The sequence below is a fragment of the Gopherus flavomarginatus genome, chromosome 9, assembly GCF_025201925.1.
Source record: "Gopherus flavomarginatus isolate rGopFla2 chromosome 9, rGopFla2.mat.asm, whole genome shotgun sequence".
NCBI classification, from domain to species: Eukaryota; Metazoa; Chordata; order Testudines; family Testudinidae; genus Gopherus; species Gopherus flavomarginatus.
The window spans coordinates 52,325,004-52,349,179 of NC_066625.1; the positions used below are offsets into that span (position 1 = coordinate 52,325,004).

The 24,176-nt window shown below is 51.6% G+C and overlaps 1 protein-coding gene across 2 annotated transcripts in view; it reads left to right on the plus strand.

Annotated features, from left to right (window-relative positions):
- Positions 1-23,618, plus strand: part of RBPMS2 (RNA binding protein, mRNA processing factor 2) — a 50,774-nt gene extending 27,156 nt beyond the window's left edge. Inside the window, exons 3-8 of one of the 2 annotated variants that reach the window (XR_007776170.1) lie at positions 1,459-1,497; positions 3,031-3,093; positions 4,995-5,145; positions 5,802-5,950; positions 9,977-10,130; positions 21,533-21,598. Coding sequence is in view for 1 of the 2 variants with exons in the window: in XM_050966843.1 (XP_050822800.1) it covers positions 1,459-1,497; positions 3,031-3,093; positions 4,995-5,145; positions 5,802-5,950; positions 21,533-21,595 (465 nt within the window). In the remaining variant the exon portion in view is untranslated. Of the gene's footprint in view, positions 1-1,458; positions 1,498-3,030; positions 3,094-4,994; positions 5,146-5,801; positions 5,951-9,976; positions 10,131-21,532; positions 21,603-22,360 lie in introns of those variants that run through there. The other variant, XM_050966843.1, reaches the window with a different exon arrangement.
- Positions 23,619-24,176: the final 558 nt, after the last annotated feature.

The window sequence follows — 24,176 nt, forward strand, 5'->3', positions numbered from 1 at the left end:
AAGCCTCAGCTGGGGAGTAGAAGCTATCCCTTCTGTCCCAGGCACTGCAAGCCATCAATCCCTCACTGTCTTGAGCCCAGGGTCAATGGGAGCTTGGAGCTCCCCATACCCATCTGATAACCCAGAAAGTGCCCCTTGGGGGCCCATGGTGGTTCCCTTCTTTCACAGGAGCTCATACCAACATACTGAAAGCTGCTGCAGGCACTGCTTGCTCCCCACTGCACCAGAGCCCTAGGGAGCAGGATGTCCCATGTTCTAGCTGCTGTTTGCTGCTCTAAGGGGTGGTGAAGAGCTCCCCTGTCCCTAATGTGCAGAGGGGTGAAATGTCTGACCCAGGTGAGTCAGATTCCCTGTGACAGCTAAACTTTTGCTCGGTCATCACCGAGGGGTTGGGGAGTAGCTAAGCTGGGTAGAGCTGCTGAACAGCTACCATGGCAACTTTCCCTCCAGTGTATCTGGAGAACAGGCCTGTTTGGGGAGGAGGGGGCTGTACCCTCCCCCCCCGCCACTATGGCACAGACTCCTCTTTCCAAATGTTGCAGGTCTCACCTGGATGAGAACATACTGTGCCTTGGGCTAGCCCTTGCCCTAAGCTATAGGGGTTGGGGCACAAGCAATACACTGCCACAGTCTTCTTTAGAGACATCCAGGCTTGCTTGGGGCACTGCCTCTAGTGTTAAGGACTCTGTGAGGCCATGTGCACAGTACTGCAGAAATCTGATCACTGGTGGCACAACAAACCATCCCTCCTGGGCAAACCTAGATGTGTGTAACTGATCTGGGAAGCCATAAACCCAGACTATGGGCTGCAACTGAACTGATGCTGGTGCTCTGGTCTGCAGTCTGTATACTTGAAGCCAATGGCTTTCAACCTGTGGCCTGTGGATCCCTGGGGGTCTGCAGACTGCCTAAGATTTCCAAAGGGGTCCACATCTCCAGTCAAAATATTTTGACTCTGCAAAAGAGAACATTGAAAACCACAGGTCTAGGCAGTTCTGGTTTCTGGTCCCCATGCATCCAGAGCAGCAGAACACCCACTCCAGTATTCCTCCTGTTCAGTAACCTCTTCATCGGCTGGGGTTAACGTGCTCTGCACCCCTCCTCCCCCCGGCATCTAGCTTCCTGAACAGATTCTGAATCAAAAATGTAGGACAATGGGCAGAGGAGGCATCTGCAGTTAAAGACCTGACTCCTGCTGTGGGGAAGCTGCTTTTGCTACTATAACTCTTCGCAGGCTCTCCAGACCTTTGTCCAGTGTGCACAGGTGGGAGCGAGCACTCATGGCACATGCCAAGTCCAGCAGGGTGGGAGGAGAAGCAACATAGCTCAAACACCACAGCTGGATCATCCAGAGTTATGCTGGTGGGGGATTACTGGAGTCAGTTGTGTTGTCCAGACACCTTGCTGGTTGCCTTGTCTTTAAGGAGTCATAACTTCCTGTTTTTTCTCTCTCTCCAGGGCTATGAAGGGTCACTGATCAAACTAACTTCAAAACAGGTAACTTGCCTTATTCCATCCCCTCTCCCCTTCCCTGGGCACTAATTCTATGGCTTCTGGTGTAGCAGGGATTAGGTTCTGAGGATGGGACTCAGGGAGGATGCCACAGTCCTTGCAGGGTGAAATGCCATCCTTTAGTAACCTGGGCTCTCTCCTCAGTCCCTGCTCCCACCTGCATCCAGACCCTGGCCCCAAGCCCATAGTGCAGCTTTCCCAAATGTCTTCCCAGCCACTTCGGCGGCATGGCAGTAAGCCTTGGAGCAGGACCCTCTTCCTTCCCTTGAGGAATAGAATGCTGAGCCCCACCTGGCCTGTTCCACTTGTCCCGATGAGTCCAACCTGCCAGTTCTTGTAGGCAGAAAGCATCTTGCAGGCAGACTAGACCTGAGGCCATTTTGATGATGCAGTGGTGGGGCAGAGGCAGTCTAAGGCTGTGGAGAGATCCTTTGGGTGAGGGTTGCCCTGCCCAGGCAGGGTACAGGCCTGTGAGTCTATTGGACAAGCTCAGTGGGTGCTGCATTGCCTCTGCCTCAGATGTGGAGCTGTCACTCCAAGCTGACATGGCCCTACAGTCCCTCTTACTGAGAGCTGTGCTTCTGTGTGAACAAAGCTGACATGCAGTCCAGTGCAGCCCCTCTCCAACAATGCTGGGGAGGGGTAGCCACAGAACAACCGGTATCCTGCTGGGTCCCTCCTGTTTGAGAGGCAAATGCTAGCAGGAAACAGGACACAGAACTGTGAAGCTGCAGACTCCGAGCCTCTTAGTGTAATCCCCATGGGTAACTGGGGCCCTCCTGCCCTAGGTACTGAGGTGTCGCACCTCCCTACGCAGAGCTCCCCAGACTCCATGGATGGAGGAGGCAGGGGGGATGAATGCTTAATCCAGGACCTGAGCTGGCTGCATGGAGGTGGTGGTGGTGGTGGTGGTGTTGCCCCTTCATAAAGGCTGTGTGGTGTCCCCTCCCACCCCCAAGGCTTAAGCACGTGCTGGTCTCACAGAGGGGGGCATGGCTTGCTGTCCTGTGTCCATGCAGCTCTCTGCAGATGTGACATGACCACAGGTGAGAGAAAGGGGCTAAGATCTGACACTACTCCTCAACCCTAATGACTTGTCTGCCCTGACAAAACTGTCCCCCAAACCCCGATGAGCTCAAACAGCAGCTGGAGCTGCAATTCAGACATTGTTCCAGGGCCAGAGCTGAGGGCGATTGGATCTCTGTGCCCTTGAAAGAAAAAACCATGTGGTGTCTGGTGCTGTGCAGATGGATTATTAGGCCAGTCAAAATCCCACAGTGCTAACAAGGCAGCCCTGGACCCAGGCCAGAAGAAGCACCAGGGGCAGGAATTGGAGTCATAGTATGACTCTTAATTCTCTGCCCCTAAATTCTGGTTTAGAGCAGCCACACTGGCCTCTTGCTGCACTCTGAATGCTGCAGGATTCTGGTTTGATTGGAGCTGAGCCTCTGGTGCTGGCAGCCTGGGGAGGAGTAGCATGGGAAGAGGTGCTCAGACCTAACCAGTTGTCTCCTCCAGCCAGTAGGTTTCGTTACCTTTGATAGCAGAGCTGGTGCTGAAGCAGCAAAGAATGCCTTAAACGTAAGTACACATCCATGACTCCAGCTGTGGCCTCATGTGGCTAACCAGCCCCACCTTTAGCAGCTAATGCTAAGTGCCACTTCTAACTAGGCAGGAAGCTAAATGGATACTTAGCTTGTCACCAGCATGTGAAGGATCCCTGCCCCTCAGCTATACCCTGAAACAGGCTGGCAAGGATCAGTACCTGCACTAGGACTTCACCCTGTTCTGGAAACTAGCTATAGACACAATGCAATGCACTTCATCTGCTCAGAACTCCTCCACAGCTAGGTAACATGGCCTTGGCCTATCTGCTGTTTGATACACTAATGAGCTGGGCACAGCAAATACTGCACAACTTCCCTCTATTCACTGTCAGCTTTCAATCCCCCTTCTGTCATGTCTTTCTGCTGAAGACTAAAGGTCTCCTGTTCTCTGGGCCTCTAGCTCTGAGACAAAGGGTCTTCACTGCCTGATCACAGCCTGCCTCATTCGTAACCATGTCTCATTTCAGACACTAGCTGCAAAACAGGCTTATCAGACTGGAGTATAGGGTAAGAGTGGCATACCTTGGTTGACTTCTGGCTCCCCTTGGTTGTGGGACCGTCAAACAAGCAGAGGGTGAATCTTAGATTCATGGATTCCAAGGCCCAAAGAGATCCCTGTGATCCTTTTGTCAGACCTCTGTATAGCACAGGCCAGAGACTCCCCACAACAATTCCCTTTGAACTAGAAAAACAGCCAATCTCCTCTGGAGAAGCTGCTACAATCCTTGACGTTGTTCTGATGGTTAATTACCCTCACTAGTAGAAATGTACACCTCATTTCTGGTCTGACTTCATCGTGCTTCAATATCTAGCCATTGGGTCTCGTACCTTTTTGAGCCCATTAACAAATACTTATTCCAAATGTAGGAGCTTATAGGCTGAGCTCAGCGGTGCCTTTTAATGCCCTAACTTGCAAATGAAGATGTGAGGACTACAGACCCATGGTTCTCTATTGCTGGGTATCAGTTAGCTACACCTGTGTGGTGGTGCTGCTGCCAGAGGAGGGCTGCCTTGCTGTTAGTGCTGAATGGCTAGGTGCCATCAAGCAGAGGGTGACAAGTCGGTTCCACAGGAAGCTGTTGTGGATTGAACTTCAGAAGCCCCCAGAACCTGGCTTACAATGGGCCCTGTAGATCTGTGGGGTTTCTTTATGGCTGCTTTTCCATAAACCATGGCATCTGAGTGTCTGCCAGGGACCAATGCACCTGCTGGCTCAGATGCACTGAGGGCATTATCCTTGCAAGTGTGCACCACTCATCACATCTCCTTCAGCCATGCATGTCTCCTCCTCCCTGCTGCATAGCATCCTGCCCCTAAGCCATCTAATAAAACTTGCTAAGGTGACAAGCCAGGCTATTGCATGTTGGGGAGCCCATCTTGCTGCCTCCTATTTGAGCTGAGCAGCTGCTGCCTGTGGCAGCCTTTTCTGCACTAGTGCGTCCCCACCCGGTGTTACCAGGCATCTAGCCCTGCCCATTGCCCACAGGAGGAAATGCCAGTGTGGACAGGGCTCTCCAATCTCCAGCACAGTCAATTTACTCTGAGCAAAGCTCACCCACTCTGAAAGATGGTGCTGTGTGAGGCTTGGTCCTGTCCACATGCACATGCTTCCAACACCAGGTCAGCTGTACCTGTTGGCAAGAGGGAAAAATTCCCCAGTGCACAGAAGGCTAGAAAGCCAGCTGTCCTGGGTGAGTCAAGCACCCTATTTCTGGTCTAGTGTCCCCTGGCCTCACCCTGCTATGCTCTGCATAACTGGCTGTCACAGGCTGGGCTCTGGTCCCTGGCCAGGGAGAGGACTAGTCACAGCTTATCTGAACCCACCTGGGGAATGGAATTGGCTTCAGTGCAAAACGCTGTGCTCCCCTCTTGCAGGGCATCCGCTTTGATCCAGAGAACCCACAGACCTTGCGGTTGGAGTTTGCCAAAGCCAACACCAAGATGGCAAAAAGCAAGCTGATGGCCACACCGAACCCCACCAACATCCACCCTGCCTTGGGCGCACATTTCATCGCACGGGACCCATGTGAGTAGCCACCAGGGCCATGCTGGGGAAAGAGGGGCTCTGCAGTGGAGCAGATGCTGTGGCTGCTTCCCTTGTTGCTGTCTAGATGGCCATTAATGCCCATATTGGGCAGGAACCTGGCCTCAAATGTGCCAGTGTCACTACTGCAGGCAACAGCCTGGCTGTTGGGAGGGCACGGAAATGGGGGAGAGCTCCTCCAGCTTGGTCCTTCACCCACAGCTGCAGCAGGACCTGCTTGTGGGCTCTGTTGGGGGCAGCCTGCTCTACATACAAGGGCTCACCAGGTGTAGATAGCAGCAAGAGTACTCTGAGCTATAGAGGCTGTCAGGGTTAGCCCCTCTGGCTCTCCACAGTAGCTAGACCTCCCCTCTGGGGCAGGAGAGGAGGTGGCATTGCTGGCATTAAAACTCTCAGCACATCAAGCCATAACTTTCCTAAGCTTAAACACTGGTGGCTGAGCTGCACCAGGCTCTATGTGCAAGGAGCTATTCAGGGCATGGAGGCAGAGGAGCTCCAGTTTGCTTAGATCTCTAATCCTTCCCTGAGGGATTTCTGGAAGCAAAGCACTGCTGAGCCTGGTCTTGCTGCTGCAGAGTCCAGCTCTGTTTCCCCTTGGTGCACACCTCAAACACTGACTGCTGTTTCTAAATGTCTAGATGACCTGGCTGGAGCAGCTCTTATTCCAGCATCTCCAGAGGCGTGGGCTCCCTACCCACTGTACACCACAGAGCTAACCCCTGCCATCCCCCATGCCGCGTTCACATACCCAGCTGCTGCTGCCGCCGCTGCTGCCCTTCACGCTCAGGTGAGTCATGCCCAGCTGCCCTGCTCCCAAAGGAAGCCCTCCCTCACCTTCTGGAGAACCATTAACTTGGAGCCTTATTTGTTCCTCCTCCTCTGTATGTTTGGCTTGGCCATTGGCTTCTGCACCTTGACCCACCTACTGAGCAGGGGAGTGCATTCCTGCGCTGCTGCTCTAAGTAAACAGACTGTGCTGGGGGCCCTGATGAAAGTGTAGGCTACTGAACAACAGGCAGCCTGAGGTCACATGCCTCCCCCCATGCAGTGAAAGCCCAGACACTTCTGGCACTGCAGGTTCAGTCTGCTTGGCTGCTGACAGCAGGGGAAGCCTGCCCTTGGGACTTAGCTGGCAGGCAGTGCATCGAGCCAAGCAGAATCCTGCTCAGCAGGGCTAGAGGGAGGAAATGCTGGCAGATCAGTGAGCTGTGCAACCTGCTTATGGAGGGGCAGGTCATGACTCTGTAGCCAAGGCTGCGTTCCATTTGCACGTGGGGCAGGGGTTCCATAGGAGTTAATTAAATTAGGTACTTGGGAGATTCAGCTTTGTTCTGAATGGTGCTTTTTCAAACTTTGCATTGCTAAAACTAATGGGAATTTTGTGCACAGGCTGTGTTTGAATCAACTCAGTAATAGCTAGGCAGAGTTAATGGTTATGCTATAGACAAGGTGAGGTCAACAGCTCAGATGACAAATCCAGACTCCACCAATTCTTGCCCTTCCATAGCTTGTCTGCGTGCAGTGATCTTGTTTCCAGAAATGAGGTAGACTGGTCATGTGTCAGGTCACTTCACTGGTAGATGGCTCTGCCCACCTGTTAATCATCTCTGATGTTCTGTGGCTATATGCTAGCTTGGGGAGCAGTGTTTAAGAGGCTCCCCATGGCTCTGCTGCACCAGGGCAGCCCTGGAGGTGAACTGAGGCAGAAGCCTTGGTACCCATAGGGAGCCTGGTTCTTGAGGTCCGTGTCTTAGCTCCATCTCTGGCAAGGATCAGATTTACAAGGTTGCTGTGGCTGCTTTGATAAAGCTTCACAACTGGAGCTTGCAGGCTGCTTTGGCATGCCTGTGAATCTGCCCTTTCAAAGTTAAAATAAAAGACTTAAGGCTGTTACTACCAGCTCTTTGAATATGGAGCCATTGCATTATTTTTGGGCTCCTTGTTAAAGGTTAGCATAGATTTTTTTCTCTTAAAATCCAAGGAATTCCAAGGCCACCTACACTAAAATGGAGCTAAGGTTGAGTGTGAATCCTTAAGGACAAAGTACAAGGATGTTATAATGGTGCCCAGACCAGTGACTAACCCCCACACCTGTTGACCATTGCACTGAAAACGCAATCCAAACATGTTAAGGTTTTGGGTGCTTCTGCCTGTTGATGCCCTGCAGGGGAGGAGGGATAAGAACCTTAAACAAGCTTTTAACTCGAATCTGGGACCCACAATGCGCTAATTTAAACCTAGCATGGCATCACTATGGGGAGGCAGAAGAAGGAAGGTTCAGTGGCTAGACCCCTGCCTAGACCATGGAAGAGCAGGAATTGACCCCTGATCTGCCACAAACAGCCTGGGGTGGCCTGAGCAAGTCACTGGCTCTGCCTCAGTTCCCCATCTGGAAGTGGGGATTAAGAGCCCAGCCTTGCCTCCCAGGGTGGGGCCACAGGGCTGTGAGGCCATAGAGGTACCATGGATAGTTAACCTTGTCAGGGAGCCTCAGCTCTGTATTGCTGCATCTTAATGTGTCTGGTTTCAGTCGATGTGCAACAGAGCTGTGGTTAGTTGCTCTTGTTGCTGTGTAGCTCTGACATAGGCTTGTGTCCTGTATTCTGTCCATCAGAACTGAACTATGGAGAGACCTCCTCTGCCCAGCTGGGCCTCTTTAGCCAATGGTTTGGTATTTTACTATGTAGGTGAGGTCCAGCAGGCTGCTAAGCTGCATAGGGCTGGACTGAGAGTGGTCTGCCCTTGTATTGACTGACAATCGCTTGGTTGCTCAAGTCCCTGCACTGCTGTTAAACATTGGAAGTACGCATGCCTATCCTAAATGGGCCAGTAGTGACTTGGGATACTGTACTCTAGAATGACTAGGGTTCCTAGATGAGTCGCATACTGTGCCTCTCCATACAGCCTTAGGCTGTTGAGATCCTTAGAGGAAAGGAAGCAATTGCAGCAACTACATTTTACAAGAATGGCCTTGAAAGGGAAGTCCCAGTTGAAGCTTACCCAGACCAGGAAGCCTCACCTACCCTTCCCTAGGACTTGAGCCAGAGAGGCACAGGCACCAACTTTCCTTTGAGCTGGGGGGTGCTCAACCCCCAGGCCCTGCCCCCATTCCACCCCTTCCCCAAGCATGCCATATCCTTGCTCCTCTCCCATCTTACCCCCCCCTCCACCCCAGACTCCTGCATGCTGCAAAACAGCTGATTGCAGGTGTGAGGAGAGTGCTGATGGGGAGGGGGACTTTCCCTATGGGTGCTCCAGTCTCAGAGCACCCATGGAATCAGTGCCTATGCAGAGGGAGATTAATGCACTTGCTTTACAAGATCAGCTCTGCCCATCTAGCTCACGAATCCTCTAAAAGCTCTTCAGTTGGCTCCACTTCTACAGGGCTGGTATGTCTAGAATTCCTCTTAGATGCCCAGCAGGCAGCAGTATTGGAGCTAATGCCCACTAGCAGGAGCTCTGCCCTAGGCAGTGCTGCCATGTTGTGCTGGGTGGCTGGGCAGATGGCACTAGCTACAGTACAGCGCATGCAGCCAGAATGGAGCAGTAATGGGTTAACTTATCCAAAACTGTAGAAGTCTGTACAGCTCATTCACATGCAAGTAGCATTCACCCGGCCTTTCCCACTCTGGGGGCAGGCAGGGAAGAGGAGGAGTGTCTATCTGGCAAAGGGCTGTAGTTTGATCAGGTCTCTTCATTAAAGTAGTTTTGGGAAGAACATCCTCTCCTGCAGCTCTGAGTCACTACCAGGTTTCTCCCCATGCTGTGATCTCTAGCTGGCAAGTCCTCAGGCATTCCCACAGGTGCCCAATAAAAATGTATGGAGTTAAACATTACTTGGGTGGCTGAGCTGGCAGCAGCTAATCCCATAGGCAGGAGCCCTCTGCTGCTGCAGAGGCCCAACTGGGTGGGGCTGCAGGGTGGAGTGAGATTAGAGTGAAGACTGTAGTTCTTGAATTGTGGATAAAATCTTTGCCAAGTAAGTGGCCTTCAAACCCTGTTCTCAATACGTAACAAAACAGACCACTGGCAGAGTCCTCCATCCACACTGGTTATGGTGGCTAGTAGACAAGCACTTTTCTTGCTGTGATGCAGCATGCAAGCACTTCCACAGGTTCATCACTGCAGCTGCTCCTTCCCAGGAAATCAGGGTGAGCAAAAATGCTGGTCTGCCTGGATGTTCCCCTGCACTGTGGGACCTAGTCCCCCTACACTAGGCTTCAGCAGCTTCACAGCCTGTTGGAGACACTCCTGTAACACTTCTTTTAGATCTCCTGGCCTGAGACTATGTGCACTATGAACCCCTAACAAATTATTAAAGTACCTCAAGTAAAGCCAGACCTGTGACATGTGGCTCTTGTCTGGGCACATGGCTCATCCCTGAGGGATCCCATCCCCTGGTGGCATGGCAGCTGGAGGGGTGCATACTGTCTGCCTTCTTGGCTATAACTCTAGGAGTGACTCAATGTAATAGTTCCAGCCAAGCTGGCTCCTTGGGATTGGTGCACATATCTCCTGCTTAGATGGCAAGCGGTGGTATGAGGCTGGTCTAGGGTCTCAAGTAGCTTTGAGCTTTCAATAACCTGCTCATTGACTATTACCTATCTCACTACCAATACTACCTGGGCATTGCTGTGGCCCTCCTAGAGATGATGCCATAGCCCAATGGGCTGGCACACCTGAGACTGCTTACTGTGTGATGCTGCTGGCTGCAAGCCTCTGCCAGGGGGACTCCCACAGTGGCCAATCACTGACTTAAATGATACCATCTGCCTTCCCTCCCTCTCTCAAATCCCTCCTTTGATGTCCCTAGTGAACGCCAGCCATGATGCCAGCGCAGGCTAGCCCTGAAGCTCAGAGCTGTCCCTGGAGATGGGACACCCTAGTGATGCCTAATTGCTGCTAGTGGAGTGGCTGTCCTACAGCTTCATTCCTAAGCGTGATGGCCCCCACGTCTGGAAAGACTGGTAAGGTAACCATCTCTTCTCCAGGGTGCACAGCGGGATTTGCAAGCTTCTGCCCGTCTCTGTAGCCCATATCTCCTTGGCAATCAGTGCATGGGCCTCACGCTACCCACCCACCAGAGCCTGGGGAATGAGATGCCAGGCATTCTTTCTAACCCACATCTCCAACTTGACAGCACAATATGGCACCACAGCATGGCACCATCTTACATTGAACTTCTCCCCAACAAGCTAGGATTTACTTAGCCCTGTCAGAGGCTGAGGGGCAAGGCGGGAGGAACCTCATTGAACCATGGCAGGAAAAACCTGCTACTAGGCATCAAAGGAGTTCATCTCTCCCCAGCCACCCCCTCCAAGGCGATTGGCCACACCCTTGTCTCACTCATGTCACATGGTGGGGGAGGCAAGCGACGTGATGACGGAAGTACACAACTAAATTCTCTACTGTGCACGTTCGAGAACAGCACTTGTCAGGCACTTCCTTTCAGACTCTCCGAAGGGGATAGACTCAGCCCCACGTTGTCAGGTCTAACCTTCACCTTTCCTCCCCAGTTAGCACAAACAAAGCCAGCTCCTGCCTGGGGCTCAGCTCCTCTCAGCGGACTGCCAGTGTTGCCGGGAAGGCTGCTCCAGAGAGCCCTAACTAATATGTGGGGGATTTGGGGCGAGGGAGAACTGCACAGAGCAGCACAGCAATGCGCTCCCCAGTGCCAGGGGAGAATGTGGGGTCTCTGCAGCAGAACATCTGCCACCACCACAATGCTCTACTCAAGCAGAGGAGTTAGAGGTGCCATGCAGGGACACTGGCTCTCCTGGCCTGAACTGCAGTAGGAAGAGGTGCAGGGAGGTGTTTCCTGCTCCTGGAGCAATCTCTGAGCCAGTGTAGGGACCAGGACCCTTGCTTCCTGTGGCTTAGGCACTGCTGTGGGCATGGCAGGTCAATTTGCCCCATACCAACATGGCCCTTCAGGAAGGGGCCAGGCTATCTGGCTCAATCTAGAAGTGCAAAGTAAGGATCTGCTATAACCCCTACTGCTGCAGAGTCAAAGGGTCGTAGTGCCCCTGCTGCAGAGTGCTGGCCAGAGTCTGACCTAGGCTCTGCATGGGGGAGTGGGCCTCTTGTAATCTAACTTGTTCAATAAGCATTATGTTCCTGTGCCTGGCCCCTGGTGGCACAGCTGTCCCGTAAGAGAGCACCTCACTGAGCTCAGAGCAGGCAGACTGGGTGAGCCAACCTGCTTCTGGAAGCTTGCTTCAGTGCCTGAAGCAATTCTCCAGCTCCCATGTGCTTTACCCTATCTTCTCTTGGCTGCCTTCTCCTGGCTCACGGCTGCCTTGGCAGGTCTGTATTTAGCCAAGACTAGGAACAAAAACAAAGTATTCCCCATGGATGTGGATTGGATACAGGTGGAGAGCAGAGCACGAGGGGATGTATTCTTCCAGCAGTGTAGCCTGTCAGAGGCCAGCTGCTGCAGCCTCTGCATCCAGCCGCAGAGCTACCCAGCCTGGAGGTGACGCATGCATGGCTCATTGGTCAGCTCCTTCCCTGAAGGGGTGCTATCCCCTGAGTGAGCTGGAGGTGGAAAAGGGATTCCTCTATGCTAACATCTGGCTCTCCAGACTTGGTACGGAGGCAGCAGAACCCGAGGCTTTCTGGCAACTGGAGGCAGAGCCCATCGATGGAAGGGGAGGTCAGTGACAAGCTACATGCTTTCCCCTCCCAGCTGATATTTCTGCCTTGCCCAGGCTTAATGGGAGCTGGCTGCTCACTTGAGGGCTTGTGTCCTGCTGGAACTGAAAGTGGTGGCTGCCTCTGTAGGGAGGAGCTGCAGCTGACTACCCTGGTACCCAGCAGGTAGATGTCAGTGGAGTGTGTGTGTGAGGGGGTGTTAGATAGGTAGGACAGGTCCTGGGGGACTGCAGGTGATCTCTCTGGAGAAGAGCAGATGCTCAAATAGCTCTCAGCTCCTGCTGAAGAGGACTGACTGCCATTGTAGTGCTGCACAGTGACTTCAGCTATGCCATATGGGTGGGTGGCAGAAAGGCCAAGTAGTGTGAGCACTGAGGTGACCTCTATCAATTGGTATTTTGGGGGAGCCGCTTTCAGGGTCATAGGACTGTTGCAGAGTCCTGGTCTGAAGCCATCTGGAGAGCATCCAGGACATTAGATCTCATGTAGGAAGCCAAGCCCATCTGACTTTCCCAGCAGAGGAGAGCTTGGAGCTGGAGAGCTTGTGTTGTGTTGGCTTCAGTGTGACTTCCAGGCAATCCAGAGTGGGCCCCAATGGCAGGGAGGCAGTGCCAGCTGAAACCACTTCTCCCTCTAGTCTCCTTTCTGTGGCAGAGGGCTCCCTTTGGCTCTTGCTGAGCTCAGCTGGCATCTCCATCTTGTAAAGACCTCAGCCTGCAGGGCAGGGTGGTGGCTGGCACACTGACCTGCAGCCTGCTGGAAGTGCAGCCGCTAACAGCCCGTGGCTGGCTCTCTTGGCAGCCAGACAGCACATTCCTTCCTGCACTGTGTCGAGTACTCTCAGCATGTCAGGGCTGCAGTCTAACTCCAGGAGACTCTTCTGGAGCAGTGCTGGGGACTCTGAATTCATACTAGTCTACCCTGCTCCCTCAGCCAGCTAGTCTGGCATCCAGGGCATGGTGCAAAGTCAGTCTCATTACTGTGCATGAGGGGCTTGAGGCTGACAGCTTGGAGTTTTTTTGTTAGCAGAATTTACTGTACAGTCAGCTAGAGGCTGCACTGGGTGCCTTTGATTAACCTGAGCCTGCCTCTGAGAATTACTAAATTAGCTCTTGTCTGTGCAAGGTGGCAAGCAATGCAAAGGGCAGTAATCAGCGCCTCTGCAGTACAGGAGTGTATGGGTAGGTCTACACTGATTAAACCCATGGCTGACCTGTGTCAGCTGACTCCTGTTAACAGGCTGCTTAATTGCTGTGTAGATGTTTTGGACTCTAGACCCTGTGAGGTGGAAGGGTCCCCAGAGCTTGTGTCTACACTGTAATAAATAGCCCCTTAACCCCAATCCTGAGAGCTGCATTACAGGCAGGCTGCAGCTGTCTAATTGCTGTGTAGACATACCCTAGGTGGCTGCCCTGGGCTGCTCATCCTTTTGACAGATTGTTAGCCCATGGGGCTGAGTAGTGGGAGTCCTGCACAGAGAGCAGGTGAAGGATTGGGTTAGCTCGGTGACTGAACTCTCCTCCCACAAACATTCCAATTTTCTTACCACAGACTGGAGTGAGTCTTCACCCTTCCTAATATTTCTCTGGTCAGAAATCCAGGGACAGGTCTAACTGGGTTGGAGAGCAGTGGACTGGCTGGGTCATCTTAGCTCAGCCTTCTGGCTTCTTATATGCTAACATTACAGCTCCCAGATGACTTGAAGTGTCAAACGGCAGCTTGGGTCACTGTCTATTTCCAAGGAGTAAATCCTCTCTGAACAGAAGGACAAGGGGGAAAATGCAAATCCTTGCACTGTGCAATGCAGGGAAGCACTTGGAGCTGCTGCAAGTGTGAAGTGCTGGTGGCTGGCTCATGGGCTGTTAGGTGGTAGATTCGCTGCTGCTGATACAGCCCTGTGCCCTTGGAGAAGACCCTAAAGTCTATCCCTGCTGATGCTCTGAAGTGGCAAGTAGCTGTGGTGTGCAAGGCCAGCTTGAGGGAATGCTGGTCTCTTTGTGCTCAGACAAGGGATGAAGAGCTGGGTGCACAAAACTCTCCACTAAATCTCATCCTACAGAAACCCTTTTGGGGCAAGGAAGCGGCCAAAGCTTCCACCTGGGATGAGGACCCTGTTGTACTAGGTCCTGTGCAGACATAGGAATATGTAGTCCCTGTCCTGAAGCTCTCCCAGTATGAGTTGAGTGGCCTCACAGAGGAAGACTCAGCAAAGCTCCTGTCTGTAGTGTGTGTGTGTGTGTTTTTTTTTTTTTCTGTGGGATCATCTCTCTCAATGGCCATGGTGTGAACGAACACATCCAAAAACCATTATTCACTCTCCTATCCAGTCCATTAGGACCTGAGTCAGCACTGGGGAATGAACAAGTGCCAAGTCATTCTATACAGGAGAATCTCAGCTAGGTTTGTGTCAAATGTCTAATTGTGGAGGGCTACCTCTAAAGTACTCATCTAAATCCCATGGCAGGCTTTTTGCCTTGTTCCAGTAAGCAGCTCACTCTCTGGACTCTGTGCTGGTGTCTCTGAAGTCTCTCTAGAGTCTGATCTGATGTGGCTCTAGAAATGACTGAGACAGCAGCATCACTTTGTCTTCAGGAAACTCCTTTATCCATTGTAGCCTCCCAACACTGGCTCAGGACAAGTCTGAATTTTTCTCCTTTTCAGCTGTGCATTTGACCTGAGCAGAGGCTTGGAGACACCTGTAGGTCCCTGGATCTATCATAATTCCCCCATTCACACTTCCACCATTTCCTACAATGGCAGAAACTAGTGGCATCTTGGGATATACCTACAATTTTCTACCTCCTGTTTTCAGTAAGCTTCCCTGGGAACTGACTATCTCCCTCCAGGAAAGGAGTCTGCCTCAGACTGCCACTAGGCTGCAGCTCTCAATTCTAACTGGTCAGTTTCTCTAGTTCTCAGGAATGTGGCTTCTCTCCCAGCCTGTTTGTCCTTTACACATGAAGATGGCATGAGCATCCTTGCTGTATGTCTGTTCTAGCCACAATCCAAGAAACAATCCTGAGGTGTTCATGGAGGTTCCTGCAGTCTTTCCCACTCCAAGCAGGGGAGCTAGTCTTCAGCAATTCCATCTTGGAGGCAGGTGCAGGCAGTGGTGGCTGCTTCTGCCAGGCCAAGGGGTGGGTGGGTGGGTGGTACTAGGTGCTCAGAATACACTGCTCCCCTAGGGCCGAAGCTGGTGTCTCTTCCAGCCCCAGTCCTGTAGGGGATGCTTGGTATGAGCCACTGGGCAGCAGGCGAGGAGGCGGATGTCTCCAGTGCTGTGCAGGCCTTGTGGAATGTGGGGTTTAAACCCTGAAGTGGGCCCTCTCACCTGGCTTAAAGCACCTCCAAAGCCACCTCAGACTTGTGTGTGGATGCTGGGAGGAGTTGGAGGTGAAACCTGGATAAGAGTCCAGGTTTTCTACCGTGAGGACCCCCTGCTCTCTGCTAGAGACTGAACAAGGGCTAGATCTAGGATCCTCTTTGGCATGTACTTTGTGCTTGGCAGCTGCAGCCTGGTTCTACAAGAGTCAGTCTCCTCATCCCCCTGCGAAGGAACCTCAGCTCAGTTCTGGGGGTGGATCCTCTCTGCAGCAGAGGCTGCTGGCCCAGGTTACACTACATCATAAAGGGGGAGGATGGAAGAAACTAATTCCAGATGGTGTGGGGGAGGGACAGAGAGGACATGGAGTATGAGAAACTTGTATAAACTCTCTAGCTGTCCCTGTGTGTGGAGGGATGTTTAGAGGAGGAGGACTTTGAAATGTGACATAGTAACTGGCAAGGAGCAGCAGTGACTGGCCTGAATCTGTAACTGGATTCATCACCTGTGTCTCACAGGGACTTCCTCTCCCTGGTGCAGTGGGACCAGAGGAGAGCTATGTGAGAAGGAGAGGATAAGCAGCAAGGGGGAATTGCCCCAGGAGAAGACTCTGGAAAGTTAGGCCCTGGTGGCTCACCACAGCAGGACTGCATCTTCCTGAAGAGGATGGGCATGATGGTCTCTAAACTTAAGTCTACACTGCATTGTAGACCAGGAGTTGGACATAGGCTTGGATGCTCAAGCATAGGCTTGGAAACACCTGGGTTTACAACTGCTGGACCTGGGTGTTTCAGCTGTGCCAACACATCCATATTGTGCAGCTCTGGCCTTCTGACTCAGCTCTGCTGCTTGATCTGCATCTACACTGCAGAATGATGGGGCTTAGAGCCCAGGTCCTGCTGTGACTCAGGTCTGACTTGCCTCTCCCCCAGCAGGGTCCTTGGTGCTTGCTGATGTGAGCCCACACAAAGGGGATGGGGTGGGCTCAAACCTGATTCAAACCCAGGCTTGGTGTGCAGTGTAGACAGTCCCTAATGGGCTGAGAATTGGAATTCTAATTCCAGCTCAGACTTGCTGTGGCCTTTGTCCTTCCGCTGGTACCATGGGGGAAGTGTGACACACCCAGTTATTTCCTAGCTGAAACTTGTTCCCTACTGCCCTCTGGCAATTAAGCCAGATCCCCTTGCTGGGGGCTCTGCATCCAGTCCAGAGTCTGATAGGTTGAAGGGGATGGGGGGGGAGACCCTACCATTATACAACCCAGCAGTGCCTGGCATGGCCTCTGCATGCCCAGGGCTGGTGAGCTTCCTGCAGCCTGGGAGGGACTAGTGGGTTCAGGCTTTAACTTTCACATGTAGATGAGGAGCCATGTCTGAGTGGCTGCCATATTGTGGATGCCAGTTAGCCTTAAAATGAATGAATGGGTGCAACATGAAGTGACCTGAGTGCCAGTGACAGTGGGAACAGAGGCTTTGATTGCAAGCTCATTGGGGCAGGGATGGTCCTGCTATGTCTGAAGCACCGTGCATGTGACTGGCACAAGAAGTCCACTTGAAACTAGACTCAGCAGAAGTTTCAAAGGGGCCAGGGACTAACAGGGCCATTAGCCTCAATCATCCCACTAGGCTAGATTAGTAGGGCTGTTGCGGGGGAGGATGGGGGGGACTTCCTCTGCTGTTCCTGTCCTGTAAACCCACAGCACCCCCATCTCTGTGGCTGGCTGTCAATCCAGCCCCTGAACTCTGACATGATCATAGCAATACTCTAGCTCTGACAATTTCAGGCTGTTTCAGCTACCCTTAAAACTCAGTCCAGGACCATATGGCTGCCTGCAGTAGCTCAAGTCTGCTTCCATTGCAACTCCTAGGAGTGATTTCTCTCTCCTCTCAAAAGAAGGCTGCAGGTATTATGGCTCAATCAATGCAGAATGCCCTGTCTTACAGGGCTGTGAAATTCTTGGCCCAATCTCAACCCCCCAGACATCCCATCTCCCTGATGGGCCAAATGAGCCCCAGATCCCAATGCTGGGAAGGTTTTGGTTCTGAACTGCACTTCTTGGGCTCAAATGCAGCTTTGGTCTGCTCACCCTGCCTCAGCCTGTAACAACCTTTAAGCTTGAAAGGCTGTTCCTGACTGACCCTATTGCTGCCAAGTAGGGTTGGGAGCAAGGCAGCAAATGTGTCAAAGGAAAGAAACAGCATAAAGTCACACAGCTGAGCCCTTGGCCTCTCTGATCAGGAGGAGTTCCTCCTCCTGTGGGAGAACTATGTCCAGAACACCTACGGCACAGGATGGAAGACTCCTCCAGCTTTCCTTCTATTGAGCTAGATGATGCAATATGCTCAGTGACTAAGCAGGGGGTCTGTCAGCCAGCCCACTTGCAAAACCCCTCCCACCACAGGGGGCTTCTAGCACAGCTTCTGAATGGCATTTTTCTGCAGCAATCCACTGGATGGCTGGAAAGGAGCTAATATTAGGAAGCCAGTGTCCTACCTGCACAGTAAGACTTGCTGTACACATGGCACTCAGGCTGCCTTGGAATCTACTTTTAAGAACAACTGAGTCTGTTCTCTGAACAGCTTGCTCCTTCTGTGGAGAGGCCACAGCACAGAGCAAGTTTACTGTCTGTACCCCTGCCAGACCTGGGCCCTCAATACTGGGTCTGTGCAGCTGGATCAGCAGGATTGAGGGGTCTGGCTTTCCAGCACTTGGGTTGGAAAATCTCCAGTATCTTCATCTGCCTGCAGTCAGCCTTATTCTCCCAGCATGCCAACACCTTCCTCATACCCAGAGGTGCACAGCCTCTGCTTGCAGAGCTTTCATCAAACATGGACTAGATCTCTTGATGCACTTCCTGTGGCATCCCCCAGCCTGGCCTGCATGAGAGCCAGTGTGGTGACTAATACAAACCACTGCTTTCTAGTGTCTGTAGCAAGCAGCTGGCTGTAAGGGATTAGCTGGAAATAACTGGCTTAACCCCTCACAGGCTGCAGCTACAGCTCTAAACACCAAGTGAGTGCCCCCTCCCCTCAGGCTGGAGGTGGAACTTTATTGCAGACTCTTCCAAGGTAACTTCTAGTGGTGTTGGCTTAAAGCCTCTACCACAGGGAAGGTGCCACTTGCCAGCAGCCTGGACACAATCATCTGCTCCTGTAACTCTGCAGTGTCTCCCTTTGAAATGGATAGTCTTCGTGATGCTGCCATTCTCACTCTGATGCGAAGAGGCCAAGGTGCACAGAGTTCTAGCTCTTTCTTGGCATTGATGCTTGGTCAGTGGTGAGGCTGGCACCTTGCAGGGCTATGCAGTGCCAGCTATTAGCGATTGGAATGGGTGTTTTTGTTTTAAACACGGGGCAGGATATGGTGTTGTCCTCTAATGGAGGAATTGGAAGGTAAAGGACCTTCTGCTAACTTGAGCTAAATCAGGCTTTCTAGCTTGGTAGTGGCCTGTGCAGTCTCTTTGCTCTTCCTCTGCCAGGCTTCTAGTCTCATTCCCCTGGCAGAGCTGGGATTATCCAGTGATTGTCCTCTGGGAGCTTCCCCATTTAGAGTGGCACAGCCCTTCAGCTCTAGGGGCTGTGTATACTTGGCTTAGGTATGTGGCATCTCCAAGGGCAGGCTGGAAGAGGGCTAGCCCAAGGCAGTGGGGCAAGTCACCTTGAGGCTCAGGAAATGTTTCTTCCCTATTTGCTGCATCATGGTAATGCCTCCACTTCTGACTGCTCTCAGGATCCTGGGTGCACCCCCTTCTGTAGGGCTGATCCCACTAGGCTGGCACTGCAGTGTCCTTCTGCTGGGGGGAAGGGGGGGAGAAGAAGCTCTAGGACATAGGTCTTGATATTGGCCAAGGCTCCCAATCCCCTTAAGTAGCAGCTATCCACCAGTGGTAGTCATGGCTGTTCCAGAGCGTCCCTCCTTGTGCTATGGACATGTGACTGAATTTCCCATGAGGACCAAACACTTTTGCATCCTAGTGATGTTTCTCCCATATGCTGGTGGCCTCTTCACTGGATCACATACCCCTGCTAGCAGGCTTGATGAAAGTAGATGGGCAGAATAGGCATCTGGCCATCTTATTTCTATTTCCTTTTTACTCTCTCCTGGCCTCCCAGCTGTACTGAGCCAGTGACTGGGAGTGGGGTTGCAGTGCTGAGTCTGGCCCACTTAGTGAAGGGGAAAGTGGCACAGCTGAGTCACAGGGCCTACTTGCGAAGGGCATGTCCCCATCTTGTACCAGCTGTCCAAGTTGGAGTCAGGCTTGTCCTTCGGGTTTCTCTCCTGGGGGCAGGATTGTAGGCCCAGGTGAAATAGGGGTGGGTGGGTGGGCATACATTGCCATAAGGAGGGGGGACTTTGCATGAAGCAGGAATGCCACAGCAAGTGACCCATGGGTTCCATGTGCCAGGATCACTAGTATAATTACTGTGGTGTACCCTGCTGGGGTCTTCACAAATGCCAGATGGCTTGATAACCCCTAGCACCCTTGCTGGTGGCTTGAGCATCTCCTGACTGATCAGTGTTGCTCCTTTCGCAAAAGGGGTTGGCAAGCAATAGGGAGTCCTCCCTTTGTTTTCTCCATGTACTAGGGCTGGTTGTGTGGAGGAGGATTTGGATGTAGGTACTAGCTGCCTCTGGCCAGGCCCAGGCAGAGAGGCTGAAGCCATGTTCTGTGACAGTGCTGTGCCACCTTTCAGTCTCCCCTAGGGGATGCAGTTCTGCTGGATTGTGGATGAGATGTAAGGTTATGGTCCTGCGTGGGTCTGGACAGTAAAGACCTTATGGCAGGGCATGAGACCTGATGGTGTAGGTAGGTTCCCTCCCCCTCCACATGCCCTATTTGGGGGACAGAATCAAATGTTCCATGACTTCCTTCCAGTTGAGTGTACTCTTGATTCCTTCCCTAATGCTAACCAGGGCTGCTGGGCATTGGTACTCTGCCTCCTTCCACCCAGAGTCTCCTATGTCCTTAGTTTAAGGTTTGAATCAGTGGGAATTTATAGCTATGACATTAAGTTAGTTACATCTAAATAATCAATAGGGAAACCCCCTCCCCTCCTCCAGCTTCCTCATGAGTTGCAATATTAGACACTTCCCATACAGCTGGAACTCAGCAGGCCAACTTGAGAAGCCTTCTACCCCCAAACTCTGTAGCCCATGTATCTTGTAACAACCTGTGCGCGTGCCCCCCCCCATGCTAGTCTGTCTTGCTGCTATCAGATGTACTTGCCCTTAACAGTGACTCCATGAGTGATCTTTTCAGAGGAGTGCATGGCAGTCAGCTGGTGGCTCCCTCTTCCTTCACAGGAAGTTTTCCTCCCCAGCTTCACTGGGAGAAGTGTGGTGTGAAAGGACCCTCTCACTCTAATGGTGTTGGAGAAGTGACACTTCTCCAAGCCCCCAGGTAAACTCCCCCAGGAAACTGTTGCCAGGGCTCATGGTATTCAGGTCTAAAAAGGCAGATTGTGCTTGGGGTCTTAGGGTATGTCTATGCTACCCGCCAGATCGGGGGGGTAGTGATCAATTGGGGATCGATTTTATTGCTTCTAGTGTAGACTCGATAAAATCGATCCCCGATTGCTCTGCTGTTGACTCTGGAACTCCACCGTGGTGGGAAGCGGAAGCTGAGTTGACAGGGGAGCAGCAGTGGTCGACTCTCTGCCATCCTCACAGCCAGGTAAATTGACCTAAAATACGCCGACTTCAGCTACGCTATTCACGCAACTTCAGCTACGTGATCTTGCGCTGACTCCTCCTGGTGTAGACCTAGCCTTAGACTCAAATCTGAGTGGTGTGACTGAGTACGCTGGTTAATGACTTGTCAGTGTGTTTAAGACAAGGGCTACGATGCTGCAGGTTTGACAGGGCCCCTATTGTGGGCTCCTACCAAGATGGCTTCTAACAATTCTGGATGCCAAGCCATGCTCCTGTTGTACTTGATAGGCTGGCACTACCAGTACGTATGCTGTGGGGGACGGGGCAGCTAAGATTGTCTAAATTCAGACAACTTCCGCATCTTGGCTGAACTCCATATTGGCCCCATTCCTAAAGCCAAATCTTATGTGCTAAATGGGGGAAGAGGCTCTCTTAGGCTAAAGGGCCTAAAATGGGAATAGGAGTCTCCTGATTTATCCCACAGTAACTTGAGCTCACTGTACAAGAGCCCTTGGTGGTGCTGGGGTCTGGATTTCAGCATGTGGAGCAGCATGCAGCCATAATGGTAGACTTGAGCAGCAGGCACTCCTGAGGGACAGCGTCTGGGTATTGGTCTAGAGGCCACTCTTCCCCATGTGCTGGGTGGAACTGGTGCTCTGTGGTGCAAAGGGGCATTCAACTCTGTCTCTAGCCTCTCAGTGCAACATGTTATCACAATAGCAGAATGGCTTTCTCTTCCAGATGCGCTGGTATCCTCCCTCCGAAGCTACCCAGCAAGGATGGAAGTCTCGTCAGTTTTGTTAGTTCTTCAGTAAGTATGTCTGCTTGGAAATGGGCCGGGGACAGTGCTGCTGTCTGTTCTGGATCCTTGCATTCCTGACCTCCAGACTGCATGAAAACCTGGCCTGGCCTTGCTGTTCTGCCTTGAGTGGGACTTGTATATATCACTGTGGGGGTGTGGAGGGAAGAGCCTCTCATCCAGGTGGAGACTGGCGAGCATTCTCAATAGCCCACACATCGTCTCCTACAGCATCCTGCTTAGATGATGCAGGGACTGGAGTAGCAGAGTTCCCTCTGCTGTCTTCCTTTACTAACTGCGTGAGTTCTGGGGCTCTCTTGTTCCCAACAGCCGGTGTGTAAATACTGACCCCAACCCAAGGACTGCATAGGAAACTGGCCAAATTAATGCTAAACATTGGCCTAGGTGTGTTGCATTAAGGGTCTGAATGTCAGATCTGCTCACTCAGATTGCAGCCGGCTTGGAGAATCCTTAAAGGTAATGAAGAGTAAGTGTGTAAAAAGGAAGATCCTGATAGTAAACTTTGAGTCCCATCATGCCTGCTGAAAGTCCAGCATGACTGTTCTCCAGACCCACTCCTTAACATGAGTGCCTGGGTAACACTGACACTTGGACAGAGCTCCAGTGCTGCTAAATGTTACCACCTCAGCAGGAAGGAGGCAGCCCCTCACTTGCTGTGTCCTGTGATGAAGGTGAACACACTGCCCCAATCGCAATGGCCTGGTAAATGAATTACAGGGCACACTGAGCATTGCTCTTTTATGTTCCAGAGTCTCTTGGCTTGTTCCCTTCTTTGTCTCTCCATGGAGCGATGTGCCAGGGATGAAGCAATGGATCCATCAAAATCAGTTTGGTTTGTGGACACTCCGCAGTAATGTCACATTTCTCCTGGTACGGCATTGTGGGCTTCCCCATTAGACTGTGCATATATCCACACCTAGCTCAGTGGACTGCATTCTGCCTGTCCTCTCCTTCCCTTCCCCGCCTCCCCTCCTAACGGATTCCCAGACTGAGTTTCTCCTTCCTGTGCCACTGAAGCCTAGAGGGAGGGACTCAATCCTGGTGGTAACAGACGGGTTTGTCCCTACCAAGACACTGGTGCCAAATGAGGCCTAGCTGTACAGAGCAATACTCAGGCTGCCTTGCCCTCAACTTTATGCAGCTCTGCTGAAGGAAATGAAAGACAATCAGTTTTGCATGTTTTCTGGCATGAATTTAAAACACTTAACTTGTGTATGTGTGAGTGTGTACGTTTGTTCTAGCATTTGTGTTACTGTAGCAACAGGTCTTGGCCTAACTATTGATCCAGCAAGGTTTTTCATCTTGCTTCTGTGAAGACTTGGCTTTCAAAAATCCTATCCTTGTCTCACCCCTCCTGTCCACCTCCCCCGCCCTGCGTTCTCCAGTCTGACCAGAAGATTTGAAAAATGTTTGTTTAGAGTACAATGCACTGGGTTTCTTTTCCTGTCCGGTCTCTTCTCTTGTTTTTAAAGTCAGGGTTCGTTTTTTCCTCAGACTTAAATATAGGACAGCTGTAAAATATCTAACTTTTTCTTCCTCCTCTCCTCTTTCCCCCCGCCCCCCACATCTTTCTGATTGGAGAGATTCCAGTGTTGCCAAATCAGCTATCCTTATGGGAATTCAGAACAAAAAGTACGAGTATTTTTGTACTATGTGTAATAAGGAAATATTTATGCATCAAAGAATTTGTGTTTTTTGTGTGCAATTATTGAAGAGAAACTGTAATCCAGTAAGATAAGTTAATGTTTAGTTAAGCTTGAAAGAAAAGTTTTTTCTGTAACAATGATTCCGTCAGGCGTAGTAAACAAACTGTGCAATTTTTGTTTTTTATTTTAGCATCTTATTGCTTGGTATTGAAGTGCTTAAGTATTATATAAAACCATGGCTGTCTTGCTTGTATTAAGACTTCTGAGAATAAGTTGCTAGAGAATTGCTGATCCTATGAGAATGTGAAACTGGATAATATATGAAATGCAAAAAATATACCCAGAGGCTGCTGTGACTCTTTTCTGTTGTCTGTGGTCTTTCTTCTTCTGAGCAACAGAACTCTCAAAGCACCTCAGCCTGAGAGGAGTCTTGCACCATCCCTAGGAGGCAGGTCTGTCATGCCCATCATAGGTAAGGAAAGGGAGGCACTAGGGTTGAGTGACCTTTCTAAGGTCACAGCAAGTCAGTAGCAGAACAGGCATTCTGGTAGAAACATACAAACTTTCTCATTCTCTTGTGGCAGAAAGCGCTTGGGTTGGTTTGCACACCCAAACTGGGAGCAGCTTGATTGTGGTTTTTCAGAGAACCAAACTTACCAGCTCTAGAGTGACTTTCTCCCCCTGAAGCTAGGAGCCTCCAGTGCAGGGCTGGCTCCAGGCGTGGGCTTGGGGTGGCACTCTGACTTTACTTATATATTTTTTGCTTGAGGCGGGGAAAAAAGCAGGAAGCCGTCCCTGGCTAAAGCCCTGCTGCTGGAGAGCCAGAGCATCATCCCCCTGGAGCTGAAGGAGCCAGGAAGGGAGGGAAGCAGGGCCTGGGATGCAGGGAGGGAGGAGGGGTCCTGCTGCTGCTCTGAGT